This window comes from Mytilus edulis, chromosome 13 (genome assembly GCF_963676685.1).
Source record: "Mytilus edulis chromosome 13, xbMytEdul2.2, whole genome shotgun sequence".
NCBI classification, from domain to species: Eukaryota; Metazoa; Mollusca; class Bivalvia; order Mytilida; family Mytilidae; genus Mytilus; species Mytilus edulis.
Genome location: NC_092356.1, coordinates 50039104 through 50059558, shown reverse-complemented (window position 1 = coordinate 50059558; position 20455 = coordinate 50039104). Strand labels below are relative to the sequence as shown.

General features: G+C 32.1%; 2 protein-coding genes across 2 annotated transcripts in view; both read left to right on the top strand.

Moving 5' to 3' along the window:
* The first annotated feature begins 60 nt into the window (after positions 1-60).
* On the top strand, positions 61-2183 carry LOC139500379 (uncharacterized). The gene is made up of 2 exons (XM_071289122.1): positions 61-430; positions 674-2183. The coding sequence occupies exons 1-2, from the start codon at positions 61-63 to the stop codon at positions 970-972; spliced, it is 669 nt and encodes a 222-aa protein (XP_071145223.1). The 3' UTR covers positions 973-2183.
* Positions 2184-2398: 215 nt separating this feature from the next.
* The window catches only part of LOC139499879 (uncharacterized), a 65472-nt gene continuing 47415 nt past the window's right edge, over positions 2399-20455 (top strand). Inside the window, exons 1-2 of the mRNA XM_071288453.1 lie at positions 2399-2584; positions 19116-19173. The gene's annotated coding sequence lies outside the window, so the exon portion shown is untranslated. The remainder of the gene's footprint in view (positions 2585-19115; positions 19174-20455) is intronic.

Sequence of the window (20455 nt, the reverse complement as noted above, 5' to 3'; positions counted from 1 at the left end):
TGATTTGCCGAATCCTATCTATAAAAGAGAAGACAGAATGCTTTTATTTCTAATATCACAATGGCGTTTCCTTGTGTGGTTTGTCTCCAACATGTTAGACCTCGACAGCATGCACTTCAGTGTGAGGGATGTTCACAGTTCCACTGGGGTCAGGCAGTGATGCGGAAAGTCGCCAACCTTGGATTAAAGACAGCCTACTCTGCAGACAAAGCCGTCAACGTCTTCATCAAGAAAGTGTTAGCCTTACCATACCTGCCAGCAGGACACATCATCCCAGCTTACAGACAGCTAACAGTACCACCAACGGCGTCACCTCTTCTTCACCAACTCATGGCCTACATCAACAGAGCGTGGTTACAGTGTTCCGTTTGGAGTGTGGCCCAATGGTCAGTGTACCAACTGTCCATCCGGACCAATAATGATGTAGAAGGTATTTATTTTTTTTATATATTATTTACAAAACAGTAGAGTTGGTATTTTTGCCAATGAGACAAACATTCAACTGAAGTAAATGAAGAACAGGAAGTAAGCAATTATTGAACTGACAGTCTGATAAACACATGATAAATACTTCTATAAAAAAAATATACGAAACTGTTATTAAATATTGTCATCTGCTATATTGATTCTTCTCTGTTATATGTACTAAACATTTGCTTTTATTTTTGAACAGGTTGGCATCGCAGATTCAACGGTAAAGCTAACGGGAAAAAACTACACTTCTACAAGATTGTTCCCGCACTCATCAAAGAAGCCAAGACGGTTTCCAGACAAGTTCGCCTTGTAGATGAGCAGAGTCTTGCCCGTTGGCAGCGCACAAAGTACCAACGTTCCCAGGGACGCCTCTCTACGCTATGGGAGCAACTAACAGCCGGTACCATTACCACCTCCTTCTTCCTTCGTGCCGTCGGCCACATGTATGACATCCCTGTGCCAGACCCAGAACCAGAAGAAGACACTGACAGTGACTGATTACTTTAACATTTGTTTGAACTGTATGATGTGTATTATGTGACTACAATGTATATGTTTTATATAACATTTACTTATTATTCTTGATGAGCATATAATATACATGTATTGTGTATAATGATCTAGGGCATTTGTTTTTTGATGAGCAAATAATATATATGTGTAGAATGATATAGTGCTTTGGTTTTTTGATGAGCAAATATTATATGAGCGTATGAAAGTTGCTGTATAACATGTTATTGTAGTGCTGCAAGTGTGACCCCTTTAAGTAAGTGACAGTAAATGATTTAAAAGTTATATATATTTATGTGAGTGTCAGAGATAGTGTGTTTGTTAGTATGTATGAAGTTATTGTTATGTTTTAGTAGTGCTGATATTATATTTTAGAGAGTGAAAACGTGCATTCAGTGTCATTGTTTTGTTATTTTCTTGCAATAAAGAATAATGGATACTCATATAACTTGTTTTTTTTTCTACACACATTCAAACGGGAAAACCAACGGTCTAATTGACAATATTCAATATTACAAAAATAAAAACCAAGTGCTATAGAAGTCTATGATGTTACCTGAAAAAAATACAATGAATTATTATTATATAAACCAACCTATATCAAACTAGAAAGACCTTGTTGATTACGTAACTTTAATTAATCAGGATTTGATTTAATTAAGTGATTACAAGTGGCATTGCCTTAGTTCACAATCATCAGACAATTGTTGAATAAACAAACCAATTATAGACTAATGATTTGATTAACCATCAAGTCATTATGATGAGTTAATTTTTATAGGTTCCAGTAAATATGTATTTAGATATTCTGTGTATGAACTAAACAAAATGAAATCGCCAAGACATTCAAAGTTAAAGTTATCATTGAAAATAACTTCATATTTTAAAATATGTTGAAAGTGCTATACAACCAACGACACATTAACTCTCATTTTCGTATCGATTTAAAATAGTTCTTTAACTGGTACTTCAATACTTCACTTACCTTTTGTCACTCATCATCGGACACTTTTTAAAAATTCCATTTATACTGTTGAAATGTGTCACAAATTCCTCCAAAATCAATACAGTTTATTCATATTTTATTATGGGGCCGGATCGACTTGGGGCCGGATCGACGTGGGACGGATCGACTTGGGCCGGATCGACTTGGGGCCGGATTGACTTGGGGCCGGATCGGTTTGGGGCCGGAACGACCGGATACCGATTTGACCAGGTGCCGATTTGACTTGTACCCGTCGTCTAGCTGTTCTCTGCACAGTTTTTTTTGTACATAACTTAATATTCTTCTTATAATTACTTATAAACAGAAAAACATCATACTAGTTTTAAATAAATAGGCCACGCATGCATCAGTTAATAATCATCTTTTTTTCAGATGGAAGACTTGAAAACGTAAAGAAAGGAAATGAATGAAATTTAGCGGGAAATATTGATTACCTCCCATGAAAGTGGTATTTTGTGAGAAGGACATTTTGGCCACCAGACGAAAAGTTGGCACAGGAAATAAAACGAAAGTGAAAGAAGCGTGTTTTTACAAGTTTACCGGCATAAATGGTTGTTTTGATAACAACATTTATAATTGGGTTATGCTAAACAGGTAAATATACAACATCAATAACCAAATACCTATGCAATTACAAATCTGTAACCCAGATGTGCATTTAGCTGCAGCATAAGAGTTTGAAATGTCAACAATCTAAACGGTTATTTTAAAATTACAAAAAGGCATATACCTAAAGTAAAAGTATGAAAAATCATCTGTTCACTTTCAACCTCAATTAGCTTAGGTATTACTTGTCATTGAAGGCTGTGTAATCACATCTTTGCTCATGCCAGTCATGGACACTGACAGTTGTCTGATTGGCAAAGTCCATGGAGCATACTCATGACTGTACCACAGTCAACATATCTATCATATCTAGCTACTTCAAATAATTATGATGTCTTGATAGGTAGGAAGGCATCATTGCCAAAAAAAAAGCCTTTCCAAACTACACATCCATTGACATCTAGCTAGACAATTCAGGTAAATCTAACATTCTTATTTGAGGGGGGATAGGACATGTAGGAGGGGTCCTGATCCCGAAATCCCGGGCTTCAAAAAACAAAATCCAGAGGTCCCGATTTTAAATAAATTTAAATTCCGACATCCTGAAATTTGAAAAAAGAATCCCCGGATCCCAAAACGGTCAATTCCGAAATCCTGACCTTAAATACACCTGATCCTGGAGTCCCAATAAAGATTCGATCCCTCCCCCCCTCTTATTTAGATTGTGGATACCATACAAAATTATTTAATTAATCTAGAATAACACACTTAAACTAATGTCACGTTACCCAAATTCCACCTATTCAACATAAACTGCTGAGAAATTCAAGTTTTTTTTGAGACTAAATAATTTGTATTGGGGTTACTTCACATAATACAGGTCTTACAAAATAAGTGCATATATTCAAATATAAACTAAACATTCACAATTTATATCAACAGATGAAGTTTTCAGTGGAAAAGAAAAATGTTCGAAAATGCCGCCAATAGCCCATCCAATGTTCACAAAAAGTCATCTTTTAAAAATGAACCAAAATAATATGTCATGTTTTACAAACATCCATTTAAAAAAAAAAAGAGTAGTGAGCTTGTACTAATGTCAAATTGTTCCAAAAATTTGAAGAAATAAAACCAAACATCTGTTATTTGATTTTTAATGATGTGTATTTAAGCATGGATGCAATTAGGGTACTCCTCATTACGGAATCATGGATAGTTTAGAGGTCAATTCAAACCAATTTTTCTATGACTCAATATGGATTTAAAATCAAATTGGTGTACCTGTATAATAAAGAAGGATACAGCTACAAAATAAAAACAGAATGGTAATTTTTGTCTTGATCATAAAAAAAGTAGGTGAAAAAACTGTAAAAATAGGTGCAATTTGGGTACTGTCAAGTTACACATAAAAGGAGGTATTATTTTTTATAGCTTAAATTTTAAAACGAAAGATAAGAGGATATTTCTTAGTTCAAATATCCCTTTGATATCTGCACCATCTCCTTTTTAGACTAATGTATGCCTTGATGTACTTTTTACTGACTTATGTCACTCTAAGTTTTGATACATAATGAAACATAATTTGTGCTGCCTGTTAAATTTGTATTGCTTAAGTGTAAGGAAAGACCAACAAGGTCAAAATTCTATGTTAGCAATTTGTCAATTTGTAACTTGAAACTGTGTAATTTCAAAATGCTAAATTCGTAAATCATGTAAATTTTCAATTTGTTACTTGTAACAGACATACTTTTGATAATGTCTGGAGTACATTTAAACCCAATGGAATCAAAAGCACACACATATTATATAACCTAGGTGATTGAGTGGTCTAGGGCGTAGGGTATAGTGAAAGGCGATTTGGTGCCACCATATTTCAGGAGCACAAGTTCAAATCCTTAGCGAGGGAAGAACAATAAAATTGCGAAAGCAAATTTACAGATCTAACATTGTTGGGCTGATGTTTAGAGGAATACGTCATGTATGTATCCTGATTTAGACTTATTTCTCGCAATTTGTTTAGCTGATTATATATTGTACCAGAGACATATAATAACAATGTATTATCAAGGACGTATGTTAGTTATACATCCTTGGTATTATATGTCTCTGATTCTACTAATAAATTTCAGTACAACTTTTTATTATGTCAATTTGAATTATCTCCCTTATACCATTGCCCTATTAATAATAAAAGTGTGGGTACAGGGGAATACTTTGTTTATGATGAATTTTTTTTTCTCCAAATTATATTTGTGACCTCAATTACACCATGTACATAGAACATGGAAATGTGACTGCGTTCATTCATTTGTTCATCCGTCAGTCCTTTTGTCAGTCTGTTCAACCGTCTGTCCCACTTCAGATTAAAGTTTTTGGTCAAGGTATTTTTGATGAAGTTGAAGTTCAATCAACTTGAAACTTGGTATACATGTTCCCTATGATATGATATTTTTTTCTGTTTTATGTGGATATTCTTTATTTATTTTTAAAATAGAAAATAATCATTCAATTGGAAAATTTATCAAATTTCACAGAAATTACACCAATTTGGAAACATTTTCTCAGATGTACGGTATATAAGATTTAACATTATGGGTTGTTGTGCAAATTTTTTAAGGCATGGCCGACAAAAGGCTAAGAGTGGTGACAATATGTACAGAAGATTTGTTAATTTGAGTACTTTAAAACATGCTAAAATCTCTATATAAAATATATGATTTGACCATTTACAGACATGAAACATACAATAGACACTATATAGACAAGATCAAATTAAAGCTACTTAACCATGTTAAATATCTGACATTATTTAAAGTTCATATCGTAAAATCTTGTTTGCTATCACATGACAATTAAACAGCAGAGGTGTTGATAATCTTTTCTTTATTGCTTTTCTGTAGATTTGTACCATGATTTTATCTTCTATGCTAAGACCTATATTTCAATATTAAACCTTATTTTAGATCAAATAAGTACAGTGGAACTTGCCTAATCAGACACACTTGGGGACCAGAAAAAATTGTCGGATTAAGCAGGGTGTCGGAATACTGAGGGTTTTCTGCAAGGATAGGCCTATTATAGGACCATGAAAATTTGTCAGTTTAAGCAAGACGTTTGAATACTCAGGGTGTCGGATTAGGCAGGTTGCACTGTACATGTACTTGTAGAGTAAGCCTTAAGTTTTGTAAACTTGGAGTTTTGAGTTTACTTCATGTATATACTCTCATTGTCATAACTTATGCACACACAAGAGTTGCTAGTCTTAGGCAAGAAAATCTATATGCAAGGTACATGATTGTAAATGTAGATTTAAGAATTTGGTTAAAAAAATAATTCAAGACTGTTTATCCTTGAGGTAGATCAGACTATTAAAAAGCATCATCTAAGTTGCAAATTTATTTTATTGTACTTCATTCTTTGTTGACTGTTTTGGTATTACTTAATTAATCTTTTCTAAGGGCCATTTCAACTTCTTCAAAACCTGTCGCATGTGATTCTGTGTTTATCTGTTTCTTTATTTGTTAGTTCTTTTTAATTCTAACCAGAGTTTGTCTCATTAGAAAAAGATGAGATTCTTAAATACTGACGTGCTCTAATCATAAAATGGGTATTCCATTCTTGCACTGCAAGAAATTTACATAAATAAAAGTGTCAAATAAGTATCAAAGTTTTAACTATATATTTGTAAAAGGTAATTTTATTCCACTTTTCAGACTTGACCCTTAATGGTTGAATGAAATTTAATGTCAGTGGGTTGTAATTACATGCAGCCATACACTATCATCTGATTGAGATTATTTAGTAATATATAGCACTAGCATCTTAGTTGGTTCTGTCAGTGTAAGTAGACTGCTCTGAATTAGCCCAGTGTGTAGTCTAGTTCCATCAAAATTCCATTGAATGGTTCAGTACTCCTTTCAGTGTGTTCAGATCCCTTTCAGCTTGTTCTGTCCCCCTTTCAGTATTCAGTTCTCTTTTTAGTGTTTTCATTTCTCCTGTCAGTGTTTATATTTCTCCTGTTAAGCATGTGAAGTGTGTTCAGTTATCTTGTGAGTGTGTTCCTAATTTCTAAAATAGCAGACAATGAAGTAAACAGTTTGAAACAATTGAGTCAATGAATGTATGTTTTTATACCCCATTTATGGGCATTAAGTTTTCTGGTCTGTCCATCCGTCTGTCCGTTCGTTTGTCTGAGTTTGTCTGTTCGTCCATTCGTCTGTTTGTCTATTCATCCGTCTGTTTGTCCGTCTGTCCCGCTTCAGGTTAAAGGTTTTGGTCGAGGTAGTTTTTGATGAAGTTGAAGTCCAATCAATTTGAAACTTAGTACACATGTTCCTTTTGATTTGATCTTTCTTATTTTAATGCCAAATTGGAGATTTCCCCCTTTTTCTTTGTCCACTGAACATAGAAAATGATAGTGCAGATGGGGCATCCGTGTACTGGGGGCATCTGTGTACTGGTGACACATTCGTGTTTGCTGTAAATCCGTTTTGATGACCTTAATTGTATAGTTGGAAATGTTATTTGGTATGGACTTGCCTCCGTTTTTTTTTAGTGCATAAAGCATAATTCTACATACAAAATTGTCTCAACCGGGACTTGAACCCAGGACGTCTGTGTTACAAGTCTGTGCGTTGAAAAACTGAGCGAAAGAAGTTCTTCCTTAGCTTGAATACTTATGGCTGACTAAGTATCTACCATATTTTCTAAGGGAAGCAATTCTGTCACACTTCCACCACATCATGAGTCATCATACCATTATGACTCTCTCAACACATATCTTAGCTAGAATTCCTCTCTAACCACCGTAGGTTTTTTAGTTTGGTGCCAGATTAACTGGAGAGCATGAATTTCATTACAAAATTGTTTGTCTCCACCAGGACTCAAATGCGAGACCTAGATGTGTTACAAGGCAGCGTGTAAACCGACTGAGCTCAAAAAGAATGGATTAAATGCATTAATGGCAGAAATGAAGTTGAATAAAATAAAAATTCCATGAAAAAACTTTTATCAAATGTAATCAAGTAAAAGTTAAAGAAAGAACAGCAAAAAAATATAGTTTGATTTACATTTGAGGGACTTTTAGTTGAAATAGCGTTAGGGTTTATATCACATCCTCATCTAGCTACGGAATCGTAACTCTTATGATCATATAATATGCTATGACTATTTGGGAACTATGAGTGCTCATGATGTTAGAGTCAAGCTCAACTTGTTCAAACCACATGTCATATATCAAAATGTTCACAACTTCACATTTTCTTAAACGTGAATAATGAACATATTCATAAATCAATGATGAAGCTCTTTAAGGAATTAAAATGAATTTAAGCTGTTTAATTTATCCAGTTATATCATCTATTACAACATTAATTCTTTAATGAGAAAAATAAGCTTGTTTTAATCAGATTAGGTCAGTTTCTTTTATGTTTTATAGAAAGAAATTAATTATATTATATTTTTTACAATTGCTGAATTCATAATGTATTAAGGAATACTAAACTATTTAACATTGAAGTAGCAGTTAATCTGTGGCAAACAATAGTATATAACTGTCCTTAGGCCAAATAAAAAAGTATGTGTGGTTCCAGTTACATCTGAAAAAAAGTTAGGGTAGGTAGGTAGGGATTTTTTTTTATTTTATGTTTTTTTTTACATTGAGTCTATGGGAGCAACATTCTGACTTTAACAGTGCTTAATGAAAAATGACAATAAAATCTTTAGGGTAGGCTATTTTTAAGCCGAAAAAGTAGGGACGGTAGGGTTACTGGAACCACACATATATTTTTATTTGGCCTTATTAAGAGTATTCAAGTACTGGTAGGTATTGAAAAATTGATTGGTTGTTTGTTGCTTAATGTGTAGTAGTGGCAAATATTTAAGAACAATTTAAAAAAATTAAAATCTTACAAATTAATGGAAGGTTTATTCTTCCATGTTTAAGTTAAGATGGTTAACAATTTCTCTTGTGTCAAAAAAGAAAAAAACAAAATGAAACAACTAGTGCTTTCCTTTTATGGGTTCAACTGATTGATACCAAAGAGTAATTCCAATTATCTGAAAGGTCATCTGTGACAAGGTCACAAGTGACTAGTGAAGGCAGATATTTTAGGGGTTCATCCTAGATAATGGAGAGCCCTTGTTTTTTATGTCGTCTCCGTTATATTACGTAAATTGTCTCAACCCAATTTTATGAAACTTATCAGAGTTTCGACATCTTAACCCCAAAAACTACTTTGGTCAGGATTAATGAATAGTTTTAAAGAGGTATTTATTAAAGCTTAATAATTAATATACCTAGTATGAGGTAATAATGCCATGATTAATGCAGTAATTTTTTTTTTAAACTTAAAACATCTTCAGATTACTCTAAAAGTACTTTTTTTTAAATTCAATTTCAAAGTCAAAAAAAATAATTACACAACACCTACAAAGGGCTGAATCAAAAATTTTGATTGACCAAAATATTACAAAACATTTTGATGTTGTCTTGTGTCTGATCCTATTTGTTATATATATGTAATATAAATAAGTTTGAAAACATATTACAAAATTGTGTTTTATTATTACTAGGGGTATATAGGAAAACTATGAGATAAAGTCTATGGCTTGTATAATGATCAAAAAAATATTTTATTTTAATTGAAGTGCCCATGATGAGAAAAGTTATCTATTACAATTTTTTTTAATAATTAGGAGAAACAAATAATTTGGACAATCATACCTATATTTATAATGTATATAATTACCTTATTTTCTGATCTTAAGCAGCCAACCAGAGAGTAACATGTATATACTTTCTCTAACCTAAAAAGGCCTGCCAGATTTTGTGAAATTATATATAATATATGTATGAAAATCAAAGTCTTGTTTGTTTGGGGACATCCATTTGTATTTAAATTCACAGACTATGTCACATGTGAAGTTCTATAACCCAAGCTTGTGGGTGCATCACTTTTTACATGTTAACGCAAAGTCCTTGCAATAACTTTTTGAGTTATTCCCCATGAACATATAATAATTATGTAAAATGGCCTCATTAGGGCTCTCATGGGTACAATTCTTGCCAGATTTTTATAAAACTTATATTTTAGGTTAATATCAACAATATCTCAAACAAGATGTATAAAGGTGGACGATGGTTTTTTCTTAAGAGAGTTATGCCCCTTGGAAATATAAAATATTTGTGACATTGGAACGAGTAGTTCTTTTCTTTTATTTATGTTCAAATATTGCCATTCTATTTACAACATTTCCATCAAACTATCAAAGTAACAAAAAGGCGAGACATATCTCTGTGTCAACACATTTATTTTAAAAAATCATACAGCATTTATTTACATGTTGAATTCCTTTCTATGAGTTGTGTATTGACAATTTGAATGGTAGGTTTTAATTTGAAACCTATTTGATATTTGTTTAAAGTGTTGAAAAGAAAAACATAGAGATACTGTCTTCAAATGTATTAAGTTGTATTGATAATCACTCCAATTTCACATATTAAAATTTTGTATTTGAATTACAGGAGAGTAATTTATTTTTTTGCTATTGTTGACTTGAAGTAAATAGTATGGTAGGTTTAATGGTAAGTTTTATACCTATGAATATTTTATATAGCTTTGAACTTGGCTACCTTGAATATTAGAAAACGTACATTGAATATCAGCTGGATAGGGTACAAGTTGGAGACAATCACATTGATAATGAAGCAGTAAATTTCTATTGCTTTTGATTTTCAAATATTCAAGTTGGACTCGAGCATTAATGAAGAGACATTAATTGTTGAAACATGAATCTGTTGCAGTAAAATTGGTACTATTAATGTTATTGAAGTATTTGTTATTATTTCATGCATTTCAAGAGTAAACTGAAATCTTCTTTTTAAAATGTGCTTACATTGTAGTGCATACTGCATACCATATATGGCTATATGGAACAAAATTAAAATAGATTGACCATATGCTCTTTGTCTTAATTTTGGTCTTGTGAAATGGAAAATGGGAAACTCCCACTATTTTTGAAGCAGAAAATTATTAAAAGTTGCAAATATTATAGACAAAACTGTTCAGATCCTTATAGAATATTTTGTTTGACAGTAAAGATTCCATGGTTTATATGAACTAATCATTTCAAAAGAAAAGTTCACTAAACTATAGGGATTGTTAATGTCTATTGACTTGACAGATTAGCAAAGATTTGAAAATTTATCAACTTGTTTGTAAAAGGCAAGTGATCAAAGTAAGGTTATCATTGACTAGTCTACTAGGGGGTGTACAGCTTTTGTTTATCAGATTAATCTTCATTTAGACATGTAAACTGGCAGCTAAAATCATAAGGTTGATTCTGTTTAATTTTATTTGTAAAATTCTTCAAATTGAACAAGTGTTTTATGAAAATGTGCATGATTTGTTTTGATGTTGAACTGTTACAGTGGCAGATCCAGAAATTTTCATAAAAGGCCCACTGACTCTATAAGATTGGGCTGCTCCAGTTATGCTTCAGTGATTCCCCCCCTGAGCCCCTCTAAATCTACCTCTGTGTTACACCACTGTCCCATGTTAGTGGTAGGGTTTGGTGCCAGGAAACCATTTTTAACCCCGCCACATTCTGGATGTTCATGTAATATTATGTGGTTATCATTTGTTGCTGTACATCATATTTTTTTTATTCCCCCCACTGTAGCGGAGGGGGCATTAAGTTGTACCCTTGTCTGTCTACATACGTCTGTCTGTCAGTACGTACGTCTCAGAATTGGTTTCTGTTCTCTAACTTAAGTTTGCCTCAACCAAATGTTATGAAACATTTACACAATGCTTATTACCACAAAACTCAAAGTTCAAATTTGGGTAGCTTGCCTTTTACAGTTCTTGAGTTATGCCCTTTTATTGTAGAGCCTGCAACTTTTGTTGCAGAAAGCTCGACATAGGGATAGTGATCCGGCGGCGGCTGCGGTGTTAGCTCACTTCTTAAAAGCTTTATATTTCAGAAGGTGGAAGACCTGGATGCTTCATACTTTGTATATAGATGCTTCATGTCATGAAGTTTCCGTCAGTCACATGTCCAATGTCCTTGACCTCATTTTCATGGTTCAGTGACCACTTGAAAAAAAAGTTCAAATTTTTTGTAATGTTGAATTCTCTCTTATTTTAAGTAATAGGATAACTATATTTGGTATGTGCGTACCTTGCAAGGTCCTCATGTCTGTCAGACAGTTTTCACTTGACCTCGACCTCATTTCATGGATCAGTGATCAAGGTTAAGTTTTGGTGGTCAAGTCCATATCTCAGATACTATAAGCAATAGGGCTAGTATATTCGGTGTATGGAAGGACTGTAAGGTGTACATGTCCAACTGGCAGGTGTCATCTGACCTTGACCTCATTTTCATGGTTCAGTGGTTATAGTTAAATTTTTGTGTTTTGGTCTGTTTTTCTCATACTATATCATATGCAATAGGTCTACTATATTTGTTGTATGGAATGATGGTAAGGTGTTCATGTCTAGCGGGCAGATGTCATCTGACCTTGACCTCATTTTCATGGTTCAGTGGTCAAAGTTAAGTTTTTGAGTTTTGGTCTTTTTATCTAATACTGTATGCCATAGGTCAACTATATTTGGTGTATGGAAATATTTTATGATCTTTATATCAGTCGCGCAGGTTTTATTTGACGGTGACCTCATTTTCACAGTTCATTGCACAGTTAAGTTTTTGTGTTTTGGTCTATTTTTCTTATACTATAAGTAATGGGTCAACTATATATGTTGTATAGAAGCATTGTCAGCTGTACATGTCTGCCTGGCATGGTTCATCTGACCTTGACCTCATTTTCAAGGTTCATTGGTCTTTGTTTAGTTATCTTGGTTAATGTTAAGTTTATGAGACAGTTGTAATAAAACTAAGCTTTATACTTAGGACTATCAACATAATATCAATGATTAGTATAGAAGGCGAGACATTTCAGCGTGTGCACTCTTGTAACATTATTGTTTATTGCTTTGAACATAGATCAGGTTATAAGCTATAAAACTAAAAGGACATGTAAAAATGTAAAACAAATCAAGGCTTGATATACAAAGCAATAAATAAAAATCAAATATGGTAGTTATCAACCAATCTTTGGGGAGATTTTGTGTTAGGATCTTGTCCAAACAAAAATGATAATACATTGAATTTGAAAATATATATATTTATTGGGTTATCTGCTAGACTATATGGTCTATAGTCCTTTTATTAGGAAGTAGTTCAAGATACCTTTACCCTTCTACATTACTGATTGGTAACACCTGAAAAAAGGAATTTTCTAAAGGTATTCATAAATATATTGTGAAGTTTCTTTTACAACTTTAAAATGTAACAGTCCACAAAGAAGAGAATGAAAATGCTGTGTCCACACTTAAAAGTGCATTTTCTAAGCTCACAGTTTTCATCTTTTAAATTATTCTAAAGTTTACATTATAAGACAACACCTTTTTGTCAAAAGCATTCCTCTTTATTTCGTCAGGCTTCTTTAAATGTATTTTAAAATATATCTTTTAAAAACTATAAAAAATGATTAAAATATGTATATTCATTTGCATGGTGCTATTTAAATGCATAATATTTCAATTAATGAGGATGACACCTCACATACAAATCAAAACCCTTGTGATGGTAAATGGAGGCAAATATCCATTTGTATCCTAGCAAAAATGTCATGTGTAAAGAATTTTGTAAGTTTGAATGAGTACAAAAGAAATTTAAACATTGACATTTCCAAACGATATTACATTTGTATTGCTATCATTCAAGTTAAAGGGTGTGAGATTTAGTGCATTATAACACCCAGTGTGGAAATGTTCACATTAACGTTTTATTTCTTTCCTCTGTAATTAAACTGAAAGACTTTTTAATGTTCTTATGAGTTCTAATGAATGGTACATGGGAAACGTTTTAGATATTTTGTTGGTATTTTTTTAGTATAAAAGACTGAGTGGATACTTTTTTATGGTACTTTCGAATTAACTAAAAGGTTATAAAAAAACGTTTTATGAGTATGTTTGTTTTTTTTTAAGAAGAAAAAAAGTTTCTTTGTATATAGATTGCGGGAGGGTTGAGTGCTCATAAACATATCTACCCCTGTGGCATTATTTATGTGTATGACCCAAGCTAGTGGCTGCCCTTGGTTGCTGTCGGCCATAATTATTTTTTGTTTTTTTTTCAACATAAATCAGACTGATAGCTTTCTCTAACAAGTTGTTTCTTTCATCCTTGGGCCTTTTATAATCATCTACATGTATATGATATGGGCTATACAGTAAATAGTAGATCTTCACATCCTTTTCCTATGGTGTTTGTTGAATAGTTATCTGGTTATTAATCATACAAACTCTCTTTATTTTATATATCTATTGCAGAATTGTCATTATTGGCAATAACCATAGATAACTGGTAATATAGACAAGTCTAATATATTTAACAAATTGTTCAAACGTAACAAAATGGCACTCGAAAACATCAAATTTCACAAATGTTTCAAGCTTTAAATGGCTTTCTTTGATACTTATTATCATAAAAACATTAGTAAAGTGAATAAATTATTTCAAATGATTTTTATTTCAATTAAACATTGAAGATGGATCAATTTAAAAAATCAATTTCTCTTAATTACAAGTTGACAATATTTTGTCATTTAAATAATCATTATGTGAATCGGTTCATAGAATCCCATTGAAACAAAATGGAGCATGTATATTAAAATTGATAGTAGTAGAGTTAATGTTTCAATGTTAAAGTATCAACAATATTGTGTAGAAGAAAATCAAATTTGTTATTCTGTAAATTTTACATGGTGCAATTGACTTACTATATGACCCTCTTGTGCTGCTTATGATGTGAGTTATAGGAAACCCTCTTTTTTAAATCATCTGGATCTGCCACTGGTTTGTTCATAGTTTTGTTTTCAACCAAAATGTTCTAATTGTTTAAGGAGTTTTAAAAAAGTAAGCATAATTATCAATAGCTTATGGCTATTTTGTTCTATCCATTTAGAAAACAGTTTATTAGACAACTTCCTGTTGAGGTCAAATGGAGCAATACAAAGGTCATCAACAATCAGCTGAGGGGAGGAAAAAGTTTAGAAAGAGGACATTTCAAAATTTTGATAGTTTAGAAGCAATTTTTAAAAGGCAAATTAAGTTCATTGAAAATGTTTTGTTCTATGTGTTTTGATGGTTTAAACATGTCTCTATTAAAAATTTTATGCACAATAGATTGCTTGAGGTGATAGTTTCAACTTGTTTGAAAAGATGTGTAATTTAAGAACTTATTAGATATAAATAAATAAGGATAAGGTGAATTGCAGATCCATTATAATTGACAGGGTTCAAACTTTTGCAACCCCTCTGTCAAATTGTAAAAATTGATAAAATAAGACTTGAAAAGTTTTGCTTCTAGATAACACAGTATGACCTATTATGGGTGTTTTAACTTCCAAAATTTTTTATACAATAAGTAAAACTAACATTTTGTTTTCGTGTAAAATATCATTTTCTTTCAAATGATTAATATTATACAATTATGGCCCGTTGAAAAGGTGAATATCCAAAATTGTCAACACGAGAAGGTTATTTCACTGAGGGCGCAGCCCGAAGTGAAATAACTTTTAAGGGTTGACAATTTTGGATATTCATCGATTCTAAGGGGCCACAATTGTTTTATTATACCGAACTAACAGTGGAAAGGCCTTTCGAACACTTTCTATATATTTTTTACATAACAAAACCAAAGACAAGCTGACGCTTGAAAATACATTTGTGTTCTAGAATTTCTAGAATGTACAACAAAGGTAGAATCTTTTTGTAAAATATTGATGGCCCTGAAAAGGACCGTTACTCTATAAGAGCTATCATCAGCTGCTGGCACTCTATTCATGTCCAATGCCTTAATATTTCCTCGTCTCTCGGTGAGCTTCCAGTGTAACGTGAACGCTGCCATTTTGTTTATTTACGTCTATGACATCATTTTCATGGGAGATAACTGAAGTACAAATCAACAAACTCAAAAGGTTATTCGCCGGTGAATAATAGGGTTATTCACTGCTGGTGGAAATTTTTTAGGGTTATTCATCCTTCCTTGCAATTGAAAGAAAAACAACTGAATTATTCCATGTCACGTGATAACGTTTCACCCAATAGAATTGTTTAAAATATATGAAAGGTATAATAATATATGTTGTTTACTGGTCTATGCTCTAATGTAATGAGAATGAAAGTTATTGATAATAAATGATTCTGTGAATTGAATCTTTTTCTTTGTCTTTGTAATAAAATTATGTTCAGGTCATTGTTATTTATTGTTCTGTTGATTTTCTGCATTTGACTTTCATTGAAGAATTTTGTCGCTTGGGAAACACTGTATATTAGGTCCGAGACCACAATTGTCGTCCCTTGATTTTCGTTGTTCACGAATATAGTCCCTAGTGTTGACAGTGGGTTACTTGCCATTAATTTTTATACCCCTTCCAAATTTATTTCTCCATGTTTAATGCCTCAATTTGCAAGTAGGGGGGGGTGAAATTACACTGTAAAAAAAATTGGGTCCAGAATTTTAAAGAAAAGTAGTGATTTGGTCCAGCTGAAAAAGGATAAAAATTAGCACTTCAGAAGCTGTCAAAAGATTTCAAGACGCCCTAAACATAGAATTGTCCATATTTTGAGTTAGAGCCGATGAAGTTTTCTATAATTTTGATATAATTTGTCCCAAAAGTAGTACAACACACTGTAAAAATTTCTTTGAGAAAGCGCAGGTGGGATTTTTTCTATTTTCATTTATGTTCTAAAAGAAATGCACTACAAAATAATTGTGTTCTCGGACATATATTTCAACACTTAAATTGATGAATAACTAAATTATACAACCATCTTCTATGCTGAGTCTGTGGAACAATAAAAATACCAGTAGTTCTAGGTCAATATTTTTTAAAAGTAAAAAAAAAATAAGAGGAATAGTTATTCTGTCCTCACATGCCAGAGCTCTCTAACAAGCTGGAATTGATTGTTCATAGACATCCAAGTTTCAGTTTACCACTCACTTTGTTCTTTTTGATGACTTCCTATATTTTACTTAATAACATATTAAATGCTACCCTAAGCAGTGAATATAGACCTAGTTTATGGGACAAATTGAAGTGTAAATCTATATTTTATTATGTATCACCCCATAAAATCGAGGGAGTAATATTATTATGTGAAATGCAATATAGACTCAATATTGAAGAGATTTAAAGGTCTTAGCAGGTTTATAATTCAAACAAGGTGGGGTTATACCTATAAATTTTATATATATATATCTGATATGAAATTTTATCATTGTGAACTGAATGTATATTGCTTTTCAATGATAGCAACCTGAAGATTTCTCTCTTTTTTTTGAAGAGCATTTTGGTTGTTTAGTTACATTTTTGAATAAAAATATATCTAAAGTACAAATGTATATAGTTAAGTGGGAAATGTCAATGTTCATATATGATACAGTTATTTTTTTAAGCATTTACACTTTTGTACTCAAATCTCTCAAAAATCTAGAAGGTAATGAAAAAAAAAAAACCAGAACAAAAGATGAGATTGCAGTACCTAATTATAGCTAGTATGTGATTGTATCAACAATACCATTCTCTTTGCTAAACTTCCTAAAATGCTGAAAGTGGTGTTAAATACCACCAATCAATCAATCAATTAATTCTACAAATATCATTCAGAATACACAGGGGCAGATCCAGCCATTTAGAAAAGGGGTGGTCCCAACCCAGGATAAAGAGGGGGAGGGGTTTCAACTATATGCTCCCATTCAAATGCATCGATCGTCCAAAAAAATTGGGGGATTCCAACCCTCGGAACACCCCCCTGGATCCGCCAATGATACAGGCTCTCATTTCACTTAGTGTGAAAAGGGGGGAGTAGGCTAGCTTAAGTTATATGATGTCAATGAACTAGGAAATAAAGTCCAAAGTCCATAACAGTTTATGATTTCAAACATCAAGTAAACAAATCCATCATTGATGCTTTATTTGGACAATTCTTGTCTTGGATATAGCCCCTTCCAGTATATTAAAAGTACAACATCTATTTACAATGTGATTTAACGGAGACACTTACAAGTCAACCTCAATGAACTGTTTGTTCAAAAGACACTAAGGATGTTACATAACACACTATCTACTTTAAACGTCCAGCTAATCCACTTGTGTAGTGACCACACTTCTCTCGTACCAAAATTTAATAAGCTTAATTTAGATAAATCTTTAGTATCTATAGCAAGAAAAGATTGGAAAAGTTGTTTAAAGATCCTAATTATCGCAGCTCTTTAAGATTTGAATTAAAAGACGACTTAGTTATCATGTTAAGAGATTATAACGGAAATTTAAAATTGGTTTTGGATATTAAGTATGATTGTCAACACTGATTTCAGATATCTTGACTTGAATAGAATCAATATAGAGGACATTACGAAATTGTTTAAGTTTATAGTCAGCAATTTTAAACCACAACTCCAAACATTGCTTAGTTTTTACTCTACACAAGACTTATAACTTTATAGCATGATAAATATTAAGTACAACAGTTTGTGGTGACTGAAACCATTTTTTATTTTAGATTGTTTACATAATGAAAAATATGCTATAAAATGAGTAATTTGTGTTCCATGGATCCATGAACATACATAGGTGTCTTTTTTTTGTCCAGAGATCCTTAGTGTGGAATTCCTTTTTAGAAAAGGGTTTTAAAATTTGTTGTTCATCAAAATGTGGTACATCACATTCAATGACAACCCTACCCCTTTTTTTTATGGAAATGTATACAATGTTCTAAGCTATGAAGTTTAAATCTAGTGTAATACTATTTCACCTCATCTTCTTCAAACGGTTTGAACTTTTATATCTTCATAATTTATCTCAGAAAAAACTTTCAATCCTTATTGTTAATTATTGAATTTAAGCTGTACATTGTCCATGGTTTCTTAGTGAAAAAACAATTGGCAATCGTTTGGTAGTTTTATAACTATTTAAACTGAATTGACAATGGATTACATCAATATTCATGACACAAAGATATATATTAAATTTCAAATTTCATTTGCAATAAGATAAGATAAATAACTTATATAATAAAACAAATTGAATGCATTGGTCTGAAATTAAATATATTTAGTGTTGTGAGTACTTTCTTGATGTTATCACGGTATAATCAAATGATTGTCATTGAATTAATATTGTCTCTCATTTGTCCTGTTCATATATCTGTCACAAAAAAATGCTTGAATACTAGTATATTATAATTTAATAGTACAAGAATCATGCAAATAAAGAAATCAAGGCCTACAAGCTCATCATTAGTATACCAAAAGAAAAAAGAAGAGAACTTAGATTATTTTAGGAGTAAAAAACAATGCACACAGAAAAGTCGCTAAAATTGTAACCCTTAAAAATCTGGTCGCACGCTAAATCCCCCATGGAGATTTTCAAAAGTTGACAGGTCTGATATAACCCTCAAATATTGAATATGAGACTAAATTGGAACTAAAATATACTATTGTTTTTCTTCAGATATACCAAAATGATCACCAACAAGAATACTAGAACAGCATTGAACACAAACTACCAGGTATGTTTATTTAGAGTTAGTAATTGTTTCTGGTAGAAAATGTTCAAAACAAATACAGTCATACACAAAAAAAGTAATTTTGTAGTTAAATATATCCAAAATCATTCCATACCCTGATGTTATTCTTTAAAAGGCAAGCAACACAACATTATTTTGGTTAATATTATCTTGAAAATTGAAAGTTCAAATAGATATAAGAAGATGTAGTATGAGTGCCAATGAGATAATTCTCAATACAAGTCACAATTTGTAAAAGTAAACCATTATTGGTCAAGGTATGGCCTTCAACGCAGAGCCTTGGCTTACACTGAACAGCTGTAAAGGGCCCCAAAAATGACTAGTGTAAAAACCATTCAAACAGGAAACCTAACAGTCTAATCTATATAAAAAAAGAGAAACAAGAAACACTTATGAACCACATCAACAAACAACAACCACTAAACAACAGGCTCCTGACTGGTTTAAACGTTTAAACAATTTAAAGCTTTCTTTGTTTGTTACAAATTAAAAAGTTTTAACAAAAATTCTGGAAAGTGTGCAAAAGTAACAAATTTATCAAGAAGCCATTATTTAACAGATGTATTGATGGGCCACATAAAATAGTAGATGTGGTATGATTGCCAATTAGACAACTATTTACAATAGTAAAAGTTATGTGGATGTAAGCAATTATGGTCACCTTACAGCCTTCATCAATGAGTAAAACCCATACATATCATGACAAAATTTTAACCAAAGGAAAAAAGCTATATCCTGATTTATGGCGTACAATAAATTAAAAAAAAAACACAGCTTCAAAACTGTATGAAAGCACTAACCTTACTGAAGGAACTAAGGTTCTTATTTTGATAAAAAATGAAACAAAAGCTGCATAAATTTTTTTTTAAATGTTTCACTTTTTTTTTCGACCCATTATATTGGTAGTTCTTAAAAACTAATTAAAACTCTGTATACGGCCCTTTTGGCCTTTTTTATGCCCCACCTACAATAGTAGAGGGGCATTATGTTTTCTGGTCTGTGCGTCCGTTTGTCCGTCCGTTCATCCGTCCGTCTGTCCCGCTTCAGGTTAAAGTTTTTGGTCGAGGTAGTTTTTGATGAAGATGAAGTCCAATCGACTTCAAACTTGGTACACATGTTCCCTATGATATGATCTTTGTAATTGTAATGCCAAATTAGAGATTTTACCCCAATTTCACGGTCCACTGAACATAGAAAATGATAGTGCGAGTGGGGCATTCGTGTACTGAGGACACATTCTTGTTTATTAGTAGATCCACACAGG